Source organism: Pogona vitticeps, chromosome 15, assembly GCF_051106095.1.
Source record: "Pogona vitticeps strain Pit_001003342236 chromosome 15, PviZW2.1, whole genome shotgun sequence".
Lineage (NCBI taxonomy): Eukaryota > Metazoa > Chordata > Lepidosauria > Squamata > Agamidae > Pogona > Pogona vitticeps.
The window spans coordinates 1645814-1660605 of NC_135797.1; the positions used below are offsets into that span (position 1 = coordinate 1645814).

Genomic DNA, 14792 nt, shown 5'->3' on the forward strand with positions numbered 1-14792 from the left:
AACATTGTTTTTCTGGCCCGGAGAATCTGGGATAGAAAAGGGAAGTGAAAAGGTCAATGTTTCTCCTAAAAATGCACAAAAATGTGTGCTGTGTACACATCCACTGGGGAGGTCAGTATCGCTCTAGGTGGCAGGTACGTGCTTCTTTTAAGTTACTCTGGTGCCTTTGGAGGCGTCCTCTCCACCATCACGCTGGGAAGAAGGACAGCTCTCCTAGTTCTTCCAGCCTTTCTCTCTCAATCTCCTTAGCAACCCTCATCCCTCTCGTGTTGGGAGGTCAGCCCTCATGAAAACTCTGGTAGGATAATGGGAAGTGGAGCATTTCACCACGAAGGTCCACGTGAGGCCAGAACAGCTCTTCCGATGCATATCAGCCTGACTGGCTGATCTCTCGTTTGCCTCTCTTGTCTCTGCTGCCTCCCGCCTGCCCGCCTTGCACCGGCTCAATCCTGCTCCCAGAACCTGCTCTCGGCAGAACCTGGGGCTCTTTCGGCCAGGTGGGGTGGACCTGCCCCCCACTCCCAGAGCCTTTGAAGGGAGGGCCAGCATTCCCAGCATACCTGCCCATGAGCGGTAGCTCTGTGAATCGGCTGCCACCGCCACCAAAACACTGGAGATTGCAACAGGGTGGGGGCAAGGCTTGGGGCTTCCTTGCTGGCCGTCCTCAAGGTCAGTTCCATTGCCTGGCTCCAGCCCCCCCCCCCAACATTCCCACGTGGCTGACAATGTCCTCTTTGCAGGAAAGACCTTGGTTATGTCCTTTCTCAGTTTATAAGTCAGGTTTTGTAAACTCTTCTGTTTGCCCGACATGGTGGGTCGAGGGCTGTCTTAAGATTTGCATCAGGAGAAAGAAGGCATTTTATCATTACCCAGAAGGAAAAGCGTTGAGGTCTTGCCATTTTGGGTGTGCTGGTGGTTCACTTTTGCACCCATGAGGAAGAAGCTCCATCGTCAGATCTGATCCACTCTCTCCCCAACCCCTACCTTCTCAACAATTAATCTCAGGCAGGGCTATCTAAGAAAGTACAGGATTTGGATTCTTGCGACTCGTGGTCTAAAATGCCGCTTAAGTTTCTACTCCTGGTGAGCTGGAAAAAGATGCTCGGGAACCCGGCCCGGGTGCGGGCTTATCTGTCAAGTGCAGCAAGAGATAAAAGGTGGCCAGTAGCCGGCGGCCACCACCACCCCGTCCGCCCCAAGCGACTGGAGTGGAGGAAGGTCTGCAGAGACATTTTATAGTCCGGATGTTATGAGGACTTTTCTGTGGTAGCGATTTAAGGGAGGGAGGAATCCCTGATCTTCAGGAAAAGGAAATGAGATAACAAGAGCAGGGAATGCCATTGCTTCCGTCAACAAGCCATAACTTCCCTTTGTTGCCCTGTTAAGGAGGCAAATAGGGCGGTTCTGTCATTTATATTCTAGGAAATGTCTGGATGTTTCCTGGGGAGAGAACTGAACCCTGAAGAGACACCCAATTTTAAACCAGGTCAAAAGACCAGGACAGTGACCAGCAGAAGGGTTGCTCCTCAGAGGAGACGGACGGGAGAGGTCCCCCATTGCTGAGGAGCTCCACGGCTCCCCCTGAATTGGCTTGAGAGAAAAGTGACCTGCAGGCTTCCTTGTTCTCCCCATTTGTTTATGTCGTGGATCCGGCCAGGGGTGCTTTGCCGACTGTCATAGAACCCAGATAACCCTCTCTGTGGGTGCACTTTTAACCCTCAGCCGTCCGTGTGCGGGTGTTTTCCTGTGAGCAGATTCAGCACTTCGCCCCCCCCCCCCCCCCCGTCAGGCTGTTTTGCTCGATCAGCTCTCCGCCCTATCCGTGGAGGGCCTTGATCAGCAGGGAAAGGAAATTGCGTGGGTGGAGGGAGGGAAGATGTGGAAACCCGCTGGTGGCTCTGTGGAATGGGGCCTTCCCCCCTGGTTGAGTGCTGCCCCTCCTGGCCCAGGAGACACTCTTCGCCCCTGGCCGCCCTCCCTCCTGCTTCCTTGAGCTGAACACGGCTGTATCTTGCAGAAGAAGAGGAACCAGGGAGTCATTTCCGATCTCACCTTGGCCAGGAGCCCAGTTTAGTGACGGCATCGCTGTAACCCATCAAATCCAGCCCGTCCCTGCCCAACCCGGTAATAAAGGAGCTGTTTCTCCTGTCCTGCCTTAGAGGGCTGTGGTCTGAATTCCCGAGGAGACTCGGCGTGGTGCAGATGGCTGCACAGAGAGGGGTGGCCTTTAACCTGTTGTGCCACGCCACACGCATTGGCAGACCTGTGGCCTGGCCGTGACAAATGCCTTGAGTGGCTTCAAAAGACCTGAGTCAGCGTGAAGGCGCAAGAGAAATATAAAGAGGACTTTATGGCGATTAGTCATGGTTAAATGGACCTCATGATCTGGAGGTGCAGCTTTACAGCCTAAGTTCCAGAGAACAAAATACTGTACCGTGAACTTTCCAGAGCTGTCCGGTGGTGGCCCCGTGCAAAACAGAATCTTAGAGGCGGCCGATCTTTGGTCTGAAAAAGTACCGTGCTAGGTAACTGCTATCCCTTGGAACGGAGCCTCTCTGGACAGAAGTGAGAAGATGCTCTGTACATGTTCAGAAGTATTTTGGGCCTAGGTACAATCCCCACCACCTTCGCCGTTAAAGCTCCCTGTAGACGTTCAATCAATCTGGCGGACGGGGAAAAACTCAAAAGCAGCATCAACCTTTTTTTTTTTTTGAAAAAATATGCTTGAAATGGTGAGGCTGGGGGGGCATGTTGAACTCAAACCCCCCCCCTTTGCTTCTGTATCTCACACATACACAGTGCTGGTTTCCAGCATGTTGGAGCATGCCTTTCCTCTTCCCTGAAAAGCTGGTTGGGTGCATTCAGGTATAAAGCCAAGCTGGAATCCAATTTCGGCGGCTTGTTTACCTTGGATCTGGCTAGGGCAAGCCAGAGCTGATTCAGGCCTCTGGAATGCATCTCAGCGGGGACATAATGTTCAAAACAGAGGCAAGAGCCAAGCAAACATCATCCGCTCTGCATTTGGGGGCTAGTCTAACATTAACCCTCTCCTAATTTTTCCACTCAGCCAATTTGGCTCCCAGCATTGGTTTGGAAACCACAGCCAGCCCGATGACCCAGAAGGGTGGACGTTCTGTCTTTCCCCCCGCCCCACCTTGCTGAAACGGTACCTTCTCCTTTGTGAAATTCTCCAAGAGACGCAGCCCTGGAGGAAGAGAGTGTGGAGTGAAGCTTGGGAAGCCTGGCCTTAACATTCAGGCTGGGTTTAGTTGATTGATTTCGAAGCCTTCCAGTTGAGTGGAAACCAGCCTCCGAGGTTAACCTGTCAGCCGTTGCGGACAGCAAACACTCGCTTCTAAGAGGCACCTTCTCCCCTCTTTGCCCAAGCACATGGGGGATGCCCCTTCTCAAAAGCATGACCTTCTGTGCCTGCCGTAACAAGACTGCCCCAGGGCATGCACAAACTTCTTTCTAGTCCCTGCTGAGACAATACTGGCTATGCCCCTCGGCCCCTGGGAGGCGACTGTGGGAGAAAGGGAGGCAGATACCTCACCTTCCTGGCACAGAGAACAGACCAGGCTCGGCTGAAAAACACTGGAATTTCCCTCCACCGACCAAGAGGGACCACCTGCGTTTCCTAAACTCTGGCGCTGAAGGCAGGGAGGGACTGGTCCCTTTTTCTAGGTGAGCTGCTCAGATGTTGCCTGGTAGTCTGGTGACGCCCAGTGGTTCAAAGCGGCAGTACCACCGAGCCCCACAGAAAGATGGTCGATGAGCAGCTTTTGGACTAGAGCCGCCTCTGAATTCAAACGTGGTCTAAAAGGCAGATTCTTCTATGCCCGAGAGACCTCTGTGGCCAGTCAGCGAAGACACCACCAAACTAGCTGGATCCGTGGCTTGGTGTCGTAGAGGAAAATGTCATATATATCATAAATCCATCGTTGTTTTTTTACAAGGAGCCAAGAGCTTGGACCCATCACAGGCACTGCCTGTTGCTGAGGCTCAGTGGGGTGGGGTAAGGGTCCCAGCTGCCCCCACTTGGCCTGCTTGGATTAGCTGCTTTTGCAGCCTCCAAAAAGCATGCAGTTTAGTCCAGGACAGAGTAAAACAGAAGCTGTACAACCATTTGTTTTTTTAAAAAAAAAACTGTGCGTATGTTTATTCAGCATTTTTATAGCCAAACCAACAAAGGGGAAAGGAAAACATTAACAAGAGGAAAGGGGGCGAGGAATTTTTTTTTCAAAACAAGTAAATGGGTGAGCTAGGGCAACCCCATTTTTAAACATCGCATTAACGTCAGTGGAAGCGCTAGCAATAAGAAAAGTAAAAGTCTTTGGGATGCTGGCTGGGAGATGATTGTCACTAAACATCAGAGCATGGGGGCAGGGAAATTTCCATGTGAAACACAACACTCTCTCCCCCCACCCCGAGAACCTGAAATTTTCACCTTGAATTTCAAAATGTGGAGAACACTTTCTTTTGCCCCACCCCTGGCCCTGAAAGTGCACGTCGGCTGCAGTGAACCAGGGGTGTGTGTCTCAGGGCGTGTATTTTGGGTACCAAGACGAGGGTCACAATAACCCCTTGCCAAAGATATGAGCTGTTTTACTCCCCATTTCAGAAAGCGCTCCTGATCTGCTGCGCAATCTCACTCTGCCTGGGATGTTTTGCTTTAACGTTCTGCATCAGGGAGGGGCAGGTATAACTAATGCTAAAAACATCAGGGCCCACTTCCAACTTTTCAGCAAGGGAAGGGGTGGGGGAGATTTTGATATGATGATGAGTAAGGCTGGGTGGCGCATGCCAAGCAGCTTCTCAAGGGCATCACCTTACAAGACTGGGGAGACTGACGTACAGGGGGGTGGGGAACAAAAGGGCTGGCAAGCTCATGTCTTCAATTATTTTCTTTCTATATGCGTGCATTGAATTTGGAAAAGCAGGCGGCCTTGGAATGCCTCTGAATAGGAAGGCTTGGCATTGAGATAAACACATTGGGGGATTGGTGGGGGGAGGAGGAGGACTGGAAGGGTAGGTGGATGGCTACCGATTCGGGGCCTGTGTTGATGCCGCTGGGGGACTTGCAGCCTCCCCCGATTTTTCCTGGTGCAAACGCACTGAGGATGCTGGCAGGCTGGAGACACCCGGGCGACCTTTGGAGGAAGCCGGCCGTCCCTTGCCCATGGAAAGATCCGTGGGCTGCAGCTCTGGATCCAGCAAGCTGTATTTCTCCAGTTTCTCGGAGTCCCTGGCGGTGGCGGTCCGAGCAGCGCCTCCTGGCGCCGGCACCCTTCCGGCTGCTTGCAGGGGCTGCTCCTGGGAGGCGCGTCCAGGCTCCCTGACCAGGGCCGGAGGAGGGGTGGGCTGCCAGCCTTTGATGACACTCACCTGGGAGGGCAAGACAACAGGCTTGGCAGGAGGACTCGCCACGAAGGGGCCGGTCGGAGGCAGGCTCTCCCCAGGGGTGACCTTGGCGGGTTGTCCTTTGGCTGCTCCCTCGCGGGGCAGCTCCCCTTTGGGGCTTTCCCCTTGCCCCTTCTGGCTGGAAGAAGACAGGGATGCGGTATGAGCTTCAATGATAGCAATGACACTCGAGATTTCCTTGGCACCGGGTGGCTGCTCTTTGTCAGCGTCCTTGTCTGGCAAGGAGGCCTCGGGCTCCTCCGGCTTCTTCCGGGGCCGCCCACGTTTTCTCTTCACGGCTACCACCTCTCCCGGCGCATCTGCGGGTCTCTTGGTGGGAGGACTGGCTTTCGGCGGCTCGCAGGGGCTCCGGCCGGCCTCGCCTCCATTCACCCCTCCGCCACTGGGGCCGCTCTTGGGCTTGGGTGGGATCTCCGGGAGGGGGGGAGGAGGAGGAGGAGGAGGAGGCACCGCCACATTGATGACCGGCATCATGTTGATGACCGGCACGGCACCCTGTGGGCCGACCAGACCGGGGGGCCCGTTCACGGCTGGGGCCAGCAGGGTCGAGGAGGGCGGCGGGCCCACAGAGAGAGCCATTTTAACCGTGCCCCCCACAGGCGTCGTCGTGAGCTTGGGCGCCAACACAGGCGGGGACGCATGTACGGCCGCCGGGGACACCACCAATCTGTCCCCAGGCTGGACGCGGACACGGGGCAAAAGCAGCGGCAGGCGGGCCACCAGAGCGTTGACTTGCGGGCTACTGGCCGGCTTGGTGGAAACCTCCACGGGCTTCTTCACTTCACTCCTGCGAGGGGCAGGCGAGGGCTTGGAGTTGTTTTCTGCTTTCATCTGAAAGGCAAGAAAAAGAAGAGGAAAGGGCAGGAGCGACCACAGGGTAAAGAGGATTCTCTCTCAAATTGATCTCTACAACTCCCATGTCCGATCACTACAACTCCCATGAGTCTCAGGAGCTGAATTCTTCTGCTACCCCAACACGGAACGGCCTCGTCCCTTCCGTCCTCTAAACAGAGAAACGTGGAAGTCAACTCCCAACTCAACACAGGAATGCAGGAAAGCCAATTAACTGGACCTTTAAGCCCCATCTAGGAAGGCCCTTCCTGAGTTTTTATTGCCTCTTCTTCATGCTAAAATTTGCACTCCCTCCGTCTTTGGACAGAATTTGTGACATTTTATATAGGGTGGCTTTTTCCTCTGAAGAGGACCTCGGGGCAACATCAGCCGCCCTCCTCACCAGGATCTTAGTCCTTACGAACTGAACCCCACCGAACATCATCTTGCTTCCGACTTCTCTACTCTCTGGGCAGTTTTTTTTCCTACCTGTGGCTGGGTTTTGGCTGCATTCTCTGGGGCTTCCGGCTCATTCTTCTTCACATTCGGAGCAGGCCGCTTTTCCCTGTGGCTTTCTGCATTTTCTGTCACCCAAAAGATTTAGTCACAAAATCAGACTTGCGTTTCCCCACTAAACAGTTTCAGGATGTAAGAAAAAGAACACTTCAATGGAATAGTCTTCATTTCCTTTCCCCCTCAAATTCACATTCTGTTCTCTAGCTCTTGAAACGGCCACAGACGAAAGCTTTCCGAAAACGTTTAGAAAATAACAGTTTGAAGCTAAGAATGCTATTCAACTGTCTTCCCTAGAACAAAGCAAAGAATTTTTAAAAACAATTTTTTAAACTATAGTTCTCAGATTCTGCAAGCAAGGAAGTCTTTTGGCATACGGGGAACTGTAGTCCACCAAGCCACTGTTCCGAAATCGACCCTGATGGAAGCTCATAGTAGCTGAACTGCCATGGAGGGAATTCCAGGAACACTTTGTAAATGGACTAAATCACAAAGCATTCCTCGTCTGCCAGAATAAAAATGGAGGGTCCTCTCCCTTGGTTTGCTGGAAAAACATCCTTTCAGAAGCTGTGCAGCACATTTTGCCCCAGGTTTGGGGACTCTGAGGCTACCCCGAGGGAGATCCGAGCAGGAAGCAAAGGGAAGAGGGCCTTACCTGAGATCACCATGGCCATGACAAGGTCAGCATGGGCCGAGCGGGAGCTGATGATGTGCTGCTGGATGAGGAACTGGGCCACCTCCACGATGTTGTTGAAGGACCGCTTCAGGATCTTTTCAGCCCAGTCGCAGGTCAAGGCGCAGGCTGCGTCCATCACTTCGTCGTTGTAGGACTGAACCACCTCCGTCCGCTCCGGCTGCAGAAGGTGAAAGGGGGAGGGGGAAACAGCATCACAAGGGCCCTCCATCTCATCTCTGCATCTCAGACTAAGGCAGACGTGTTAGGATGATATTAGAGAAGATGCTCAGCTAGTCTCAGCACCTTGGGCTGGATGTGTGTTTGGCAGCCAGCTGTATAGGATCACACCACCCCACTTCCATAACACACACACACACACCATAATTGTATGCTAGCTGACAGTTCTGTGCCCTGAGTAGACTGCCCAGGTTAGAGGAGACAAATTCATGGAGGGGGAACCATCTGTGTTCCAAGTGGAACCTCTGTGTTCAGCAGCAGTCTATCTTGAAACCCCAGCTACTGGGGATAAAAACCCTTTCCACAACTCCATCTGACTTGTGGTGTCGCAGTGGCTACACTACTAGAAATGGGAGGCTGAGCCAGCTGCACTTTTTTTTCCTGGAGAACACACACTCGCACATCTACACAATGATGGTTGTATCAGCAACAGTTCCACGGGGCTTACAGTCTCCGTTTCTTTCAGATCCAGGCTGGGAAGAGGCGGCATGTTGACCACCGTCTTTCTCCGTATCCCACTGTAGCAATATGTTGGGCGCAGAGTTAAGGAGATTATCCAAAGGCCTGTTTTTTTGCATTTGTATATAATTCTCACCCTCATGAGGGGAGAGGGTGTTACGTTGTGTGTAGTAAAAACGATGACCCAATAGCCATACACCGGGAATTAAGAGAACAATATGGGTGTTTAAAGCTTCTGCAGATCTCTCGTTTCAAGGTGTCAATTCATAGGTAGCTTGGGGAGGGGCAGAAATTACTATATATGGGGAAGAGGGTGTCCCTTTCCACTGACCCTACTTAAAACCCTTCTGGTTTGCCCCTTGGTGATGCCATGTATCAGAAGGATATTTTGAATGTCCACGTCCGCCCAGTCTTCTTGCTTTGATGTTTGGAAAGATCTCCCTGATGATCTTGCCAAAATTCGCTGCGCTCAGAGAGCGGCTACAAAGATTATCACAGTACCGCCTGTCAGAGGAGACAAGAAAAAGCTGATTTTACAAAGGCATGGAGTACATACAGCCCCTTCCAGGACTTCGCAGCATCAAGGAGGCTGGCGGGAAACCCACTGGGGGGGGGGGTCTCCTTCCTTCCTGTTTAAATCTCTCTGCATCTCCGTCAGGGCACTAGCTTTGCAGAGAAACGTATCAGCCCAAAGGGCCCCATTCTGCTTCCTGCCACTTACTTGTAAGCATCGTACACATCTTGTTTCGGCAGACAGGTGTCCGGGTACTCCTCGAGGTGGTTCTGGATCCAAGTGCAAGCATGCATGTGCTCGGCGGAGCTCAAGGAGGCAAGATCCAGACTGGCAGACCCAAGAGGAGAGACAACTGTGAAAAACATTCCCTCCAGCTTTTCCGTCACGCCGTGTTACCCCACGTGCTGCTCCGGTGTTCAAAGCCAAATGGCTGCCTAGCATGTCCCGGCCTGTCCCAGGAGCTGTTAAGTGACTTTTAATCTTAATTTTAAACAACATTCGGTTTACTTAAAAAATAAAGAAGACAAAAATGTTGTGGCACTTTAAAAGACTAACTGCTTTTTTTTTCGTCCACGAAATATAGCAATTAGTCTTTAAGGTACCACAATGTTTTTGTCTTCTTTATTATTTATTTTTCTTTTGTTTCTGCCTGATATCCAAAGGCCTATTTTTTGCATTTGCATCCAAAGGCCATCCTCATTTTCTGTCTGTTAGACCTCGAAGCCACCAGGAAGGTGGCCTATAAATAAAAAAAGGAATTGCTGCAAAAGGTGTTAGGGTTTGGATACTCGCATTTTCAAAGTTAGTGGTTTCAAATCTTTGGTCTCTTAAAACCATAGCAGACTATAACACCTGTATCTCTTCTAAAATTAGAGTTACAGAGTCTCAAGCATGGGTCACCCGCATGTCTACATCTTTCAGGGACACTTGCTTCTACTGCACAGAAAAGCATACAAAGCATCAAAAATTATCTAGAAAACATCCCATTTGACTGCACACTTAATTCTATCATGGGCTCTCAAACTGCTGGTATTTACAGGCAGTTCTAGATTTTGCTAAATGCTGGCCTGCAGGATGTACACAACCTGGTCTATTTGAATTTCTTCTCTCTTTTAAGAAATTCTGGTAATGGTGCCTTTCCAAAGTTTGAGCTCTACCTCACGTCATTTGCAGATTATTTCTGTTTTATATGATACATTAAAAAATTAAGATTGGAGAGGAACTCTGTAAAATACTTTCAGATAATTTTTGAACCGTCTTTTAAACAATATTTTTATCTGTTTTTTTAAAAAATGTTTTAAATCTGTTTTTAATCATTCTGATCTACTTTGGGAGCCCTGGTAGTCAGTAAAGGGGATACCCAAAGGTGCTCACTCACCTTTTTTCTCCTGAACTTGGGCCTGAAGGCAGCTGGAGGTAGAGATAAAGCTTAGCAGGATCGGAAAACCTCTGGACATCTTGCTGTAATTTACACAAAGCAAAAAAAAAGGGAAGGAGAGAGAGAGAGAGAGAGACAGACAGACACATATGCCCAAATGTTAGTTGGAGGTTAAACTCTGAGTTTCACTTGCATCATAAAAAGAGAAAGATAAGCTAGGGAATTTACTCGGGATAACAGCTGCAATCTTTCTGCTTCTGAATGGCTCTGGACAAGACGAGCGCGCCGGGGCCAAAGGCTGCTCGCCCCAGCCTGAATCTGCCGGCAAGAGCTCTCCTGGGTTTTGACCAGGATTTGTTCCAAGACATGGTATGTCTTTGATTTTGACTCAAAGAGCTTTGCCTAGAAGCAAGAGCTGGTTGGAAAACCGGCCACCCTGATGGGGGGTTCAGGCAGGTGGGGCGCAAGAATCCGGAGGACCGTCCCTTTTGAAAGAATTTTAAAAGGATCCGGCCAGTCACTCACCAGTATGCAGTCGACTTTACTCTGGACTGATTTCCTGTTACAAACACAGAAAGACAAAGCACTCTTTACTAGGAGTTGCCTTCCAAAGGTCCTTTTAGGTCAGGCTTTTCTTTTGTAATCATCCCACCCTGGTGACATGATCCCAGATGACCCCTGGGGTCTCTTCCTCAACAACAGACTCTTCCCTCGAGACTGCCTTTCCTTCCTCTCTCTGCAGGTCGTCAGTCCTTGACTTTTATATCCGATTGTACTTCTGCAAGTTCTCCGCTGGCTGTTTAACGTTTCGACATTCTTTATAATCTATACATGAACACTCATTTCAGTTATCTAACCTTTTTCATGATAAAACTGTTAATTTTATTTTGTTTTTGTTTACACCTGGGGGCGTGGCCATCTTCCGTATACCAATCTTTTAAATAGCCAAACCGTAAAGGATTCATTCACAGCTCCTGACTTCTCTTCCCCACTATGTTAATTTATCTAGTCCTCTTTTTAAAATAAATCTGGGAAATTGATAGCCATTGGCACATCCTGTGGCAGGGAGTTCCACCAGTTCATTAGTTGTCTCACACAAAGACTTTTTCTGTGGTCAGTCCTGGATTTACTGCTGTTTCCCTTGAATGACCCTGACTTCTGACATCATGGGCACTATCCCCCCCCCAAATGCCCTCACAGGTAGAAAAGAAATATAAGAGGCACCCCTTACGAGATTGTGCTCTTCAGTTTCTGCAGCAAGGTGCTTGGCTCGGCGGCGGCGCTCTCCACATCTGCCTCCAATGCGTCGCTCCCATTTTCCACGATTTTCGCACCGAGGTCATTGTCCTCTGCCATGACAGGCGCTTCCTGGGTTCAAAGAAAGAAATGAGCCCCGCCTTGGTCATGCTAGCCAGAGAGAATCCTGCTACACCCTCTCTGCTCAACCACCCCTTTATTCCCCGAATATGTGCGAGACCCAAGGAGGGTCAGCTGTGATGCCAGCGACAGAACCTGCCCGAAAACCCAGCTCCTGGCACACCAGCCTAACGGATCGGGTGGTGCCCACCAGGAAGCCAGAAATCCACAGAGTTGTGCCCTTTTCTCCTAGCACACCAGCCCTGCAGGGTAGGAGTACCATTGCACACACATCAGAGTGGGCTCATTAGGTAGTTGGGGAGACCAAGGCTGGATTTAGCACCATGGGACTCCAAGTGAATAGCCCAGCCTTGAAGTGGAGAAGATTTTTATATTTATTAAAGTGAAACTCAAAAAGCAAACGTTTTGAGACAACTTTGGAGAAAAACAGAATGCCACAACAGGGAAACAACAAATCTAAGCTCTCTATTTAATACTAACTAGCATGGAGTGCTGCATAGCTTCAGAGCATACACAGAGTGCACCTCCATGCAATGGCAAGACAGGAGAAACAGAATGAGCAACCTGGCATAAAGTATGCAGAGCCAACTAATGTAACTCCTAAGCCCATCATCCATGAAAATTCTAATTCCAGATCCTTCCATGCCGACAACCAACCCGGCTTCATTCTTCTCTGAAGCTTTAGGAAGTCTGATGTGGTTTCTCGCCCTGCACCCAACAACTGAGCAGAAACGAGTTTTCTAATTAACACGGCACCACGTTGGTCTTCTCAGAAGCTAAGATGCAAGGGGTCATTATCTGGATGGGATTCCGACATGGCAAAGCAAAAAGAGGGGGACATTTTCCCCACCGAGTCCAGCCGGACTCAAGAAGGACTCCAGTGCCCACACTCCACTGCTTCTCAGAGCCCTGGCACATCTTCTTGGTCTGCTGGCCTCCAGCATGGCCCATCCGGGTGGCTCCATCCGCCTCTGCTGCGTCTCCTGGGGCATGCAGACAACTTTTAAAGGGGGTTCGCTGTTTAGGGCAGAGCAAGCAGGCGCCTTGGGGCGGAGAACTGTGTTGACAGTAAAAACCGCAGAATGGGTGGACAACCTGTAGGAGCTGCAGGACCCTCTGCCTTTCCAGGGGATGCACAACTACAACCCCCATAATCCACACTGAATCTCCTCTGGCGGGCCACATGGTTCTGGCTCCTACTGAGAAATGCACAAAAACCTGACGTTTCCAGTACAGAATTAATTGCACGGACGCTCGCCTCCCTGCAGCTGCTCCCTTTAAAATGATGGAAGGGCTGATTTCTGACTTTAAATGCCAGCTTCCCCCACGGAATCGAGTCAGATCTTCAATCGACACGCGTCTTTGTCAAGGTGCATCAAGCGGAGGCAATCATACCTTTCATGCGCCAGCCAATCATACCTTTCATGCGCCGGCTTCCGATGTTCTTCCCGACTTTGGCTTCCGATGTTCTTCCCGACTTTGTATAAAGGAAAGAAAAAACTGGCCTGGATCAGAACGGTTTCTTCCAGCTGTTTACCTCTTGTCTTGGGGAAGGGTCCAGACTTTGGAGTTTTTTTAAATCCCCAAATCTCCCCTGGCACCTACCGGAGATTCCCTTGCAATCTGCAGTGTCTAAGAGGTGATCCTAGTAGTAGTAGTAGCAGCAGCAGTAGTAAAAAGGAAAAAAAATGAATTTCAGGAAGAGGGAAATTCAAAATCCGAGCAGCTGGGGCGGCAAACATGCATTTTTATTACAGAGAGAGACTGTCGGGGACGCTCCTGGCGCTGGTTTGAAGCCGAGATGGGAAAGGAGCCGTTGTTTTTCCAACCTCCCCAAACTGTTCTCAAAAACAGTTTCTTTTGTCTTTACAACTTTGCCTTCCTCTTTTTTAAAAAACCAAAAACACTTTCTTAAAAACATGCAGGCTCTGCAAGATCTCGCACTTCCCACAACGCACTATTTTTGCAAAGGGTTTGTAAGCTTCCCGCCCTCATTTTCCAAAAGTTTCGAATTTAATTTGGAGGCATTTCGTTTACGTTCATCTTCTTTATTAGTCCGATTTCCTCCCCCCCGGAAGAAAATCTTTTAACTCTCCACCCAAGCTACTAGGGGAAAGAAAAATCTGCATTCGGCATGTGATGCACCTATCGATTTAAAGACGCCACTCACCTTCCCCAAGAAAGGCGCGCGCGGGGGGGGGAATTCCTCTTCTTGCGGAAAGCTGGGTTAAAACTGTAGAAAGTGCATCTCGGTGGGGTGGGGGGATCACTACTCTGTATTTTCCTCCAAACCCCCAAGGGTTAATAAATCCTGCCTTTTCCCTCGCCGGTCCCGGGGCTTCTCCAGGGGAGGGTCCCCCTTTGCCGGCCAAAGCCCCCCCCCCTCCCCGGCTCAGCCCCTGCTCTGCCACGCACGCCAGCCGTCTCCCATTGCAAAATAAAAACAGAAAAAGAAAGTAACCCCGGGGAGGGAGAAGAAGAAGGAGGAGGGGGAGGAGGCGGGGCCGGTGTGTTTTTACTTTTCTCTGATTGGTTACCATCGGGCGGCTCTGCCCGGATACTGGGCTGTTCTTTAATGCCAGTGGCTGCCGGGTGTTTTTCCACCCGGATACAAGCTGGGCGGGGCTCCGGATTGGTGCGCGGTTCCGGGAAATCTGCCTAGCAACATGTCGCGGATTGGCCCGGAGTCTGCCAATTTAGGAGGGGGGCGAGGAAGGGCGGGGTAAGTCACGCACGCTCGGGAGCATCATCCGCATTTTGGTTGTTTGGGGGCCAAAGAGGCGGGAGCCTCGGTCCTGAAGGATTGGTGGCAGGCAGGGCAAGAGCTCGGGGGTCCTGAGTCCCAAAATCCAGGACCCCCCCCCAAAAAAAAAGCCTAGGGGTGATTAATATTATTGATGATGGTGGTGGTGCTGATGATGATTAGATAGATTCCTTTTGAAAGCATATAGGTGGCTGTTGCTAACTCCTCCTTTTTTGTAGCATGAATAATTGTAGCATGAATTGTTTTTTTTGTGGGGGGGTGAGAGATGCTTTGGGAAAAGTATTTATTATTATTCCCCTTCCTTCATAAGGAGTATTATTGGGCAGGGCAAGGAAGCCCAGTCTCTCAGGAGCCGGTGGCTTAAAAAAACCCCACCTAGGACTGGAGCCAGGGGCCCTGGGGTGCCAACACTAAGGTGCCCCCCTGCAGGGTGCTGAGGGTTAGGTAAGGGGACCCTCCCCAGTTTCTTCCTGGCTGCTCTAAAATTCTGCAGTTCCCATTCCTAGGCAAAGGAACTAAGTGGAAAAAACAACAACAATGTGGTGGCAGCTTCTTCCTACCGGGAAGGCAGCTCTGGCTTGCAAGCAGCCGGAAGAGGGTGCTGCCTCCCTCCCACATGGCT

General features: G+C 50.7%; 1 protein-coding gene across 3 annotated transcripts; it reads right to left on the reverse strand.

Moving 5' to 3' along the window:
* Positions 1-4125: 4125 nt before the first annotated feature.
* On the reverse strand, positions 4126-13870 carry RFX5 (regulatory factor X5). 3 transcript variants are annotated; one of them, XM_072984175.2, is made up of 11 exons: positions 13577-13870; positions 12826-12883; positions 11261-11397; positions 10555-10588; positions 10030-10112; positions 8859-8978; positions 8521-8641; positions 8127-8204; positions 7421-7619; positions 6742-6836; positions 4126-6252 (listed from the first exon to the last, which is right to left on the reverse strand). In XM_072984175.2, exons 3-11 carry the CDS (start codon positions 11383-11385, stop codon positions 5041-5043), a joined length of 2067 nt encoding a protein of 688 aa, XP_072840276.2. In that variant the 5' UTR covers positions 11386-11397; positions 12826-12883; positions 13577-13870; the 3' UTR covers positions 4126-5040. The 3 variants fall into 3 exon arrangements, with proteins under 3 accessions (XP_072840276.2, XP_078238326.1, XP_072840275.2); XM_078382200.1 differs by having other exon boundaries at positions 12826-13051; XM_072984174.2 differs by lacking the exon at positions 12826-12883.
* Between the last annotated feature and the right edge of the window lie 922 nt (positions 13871-14792).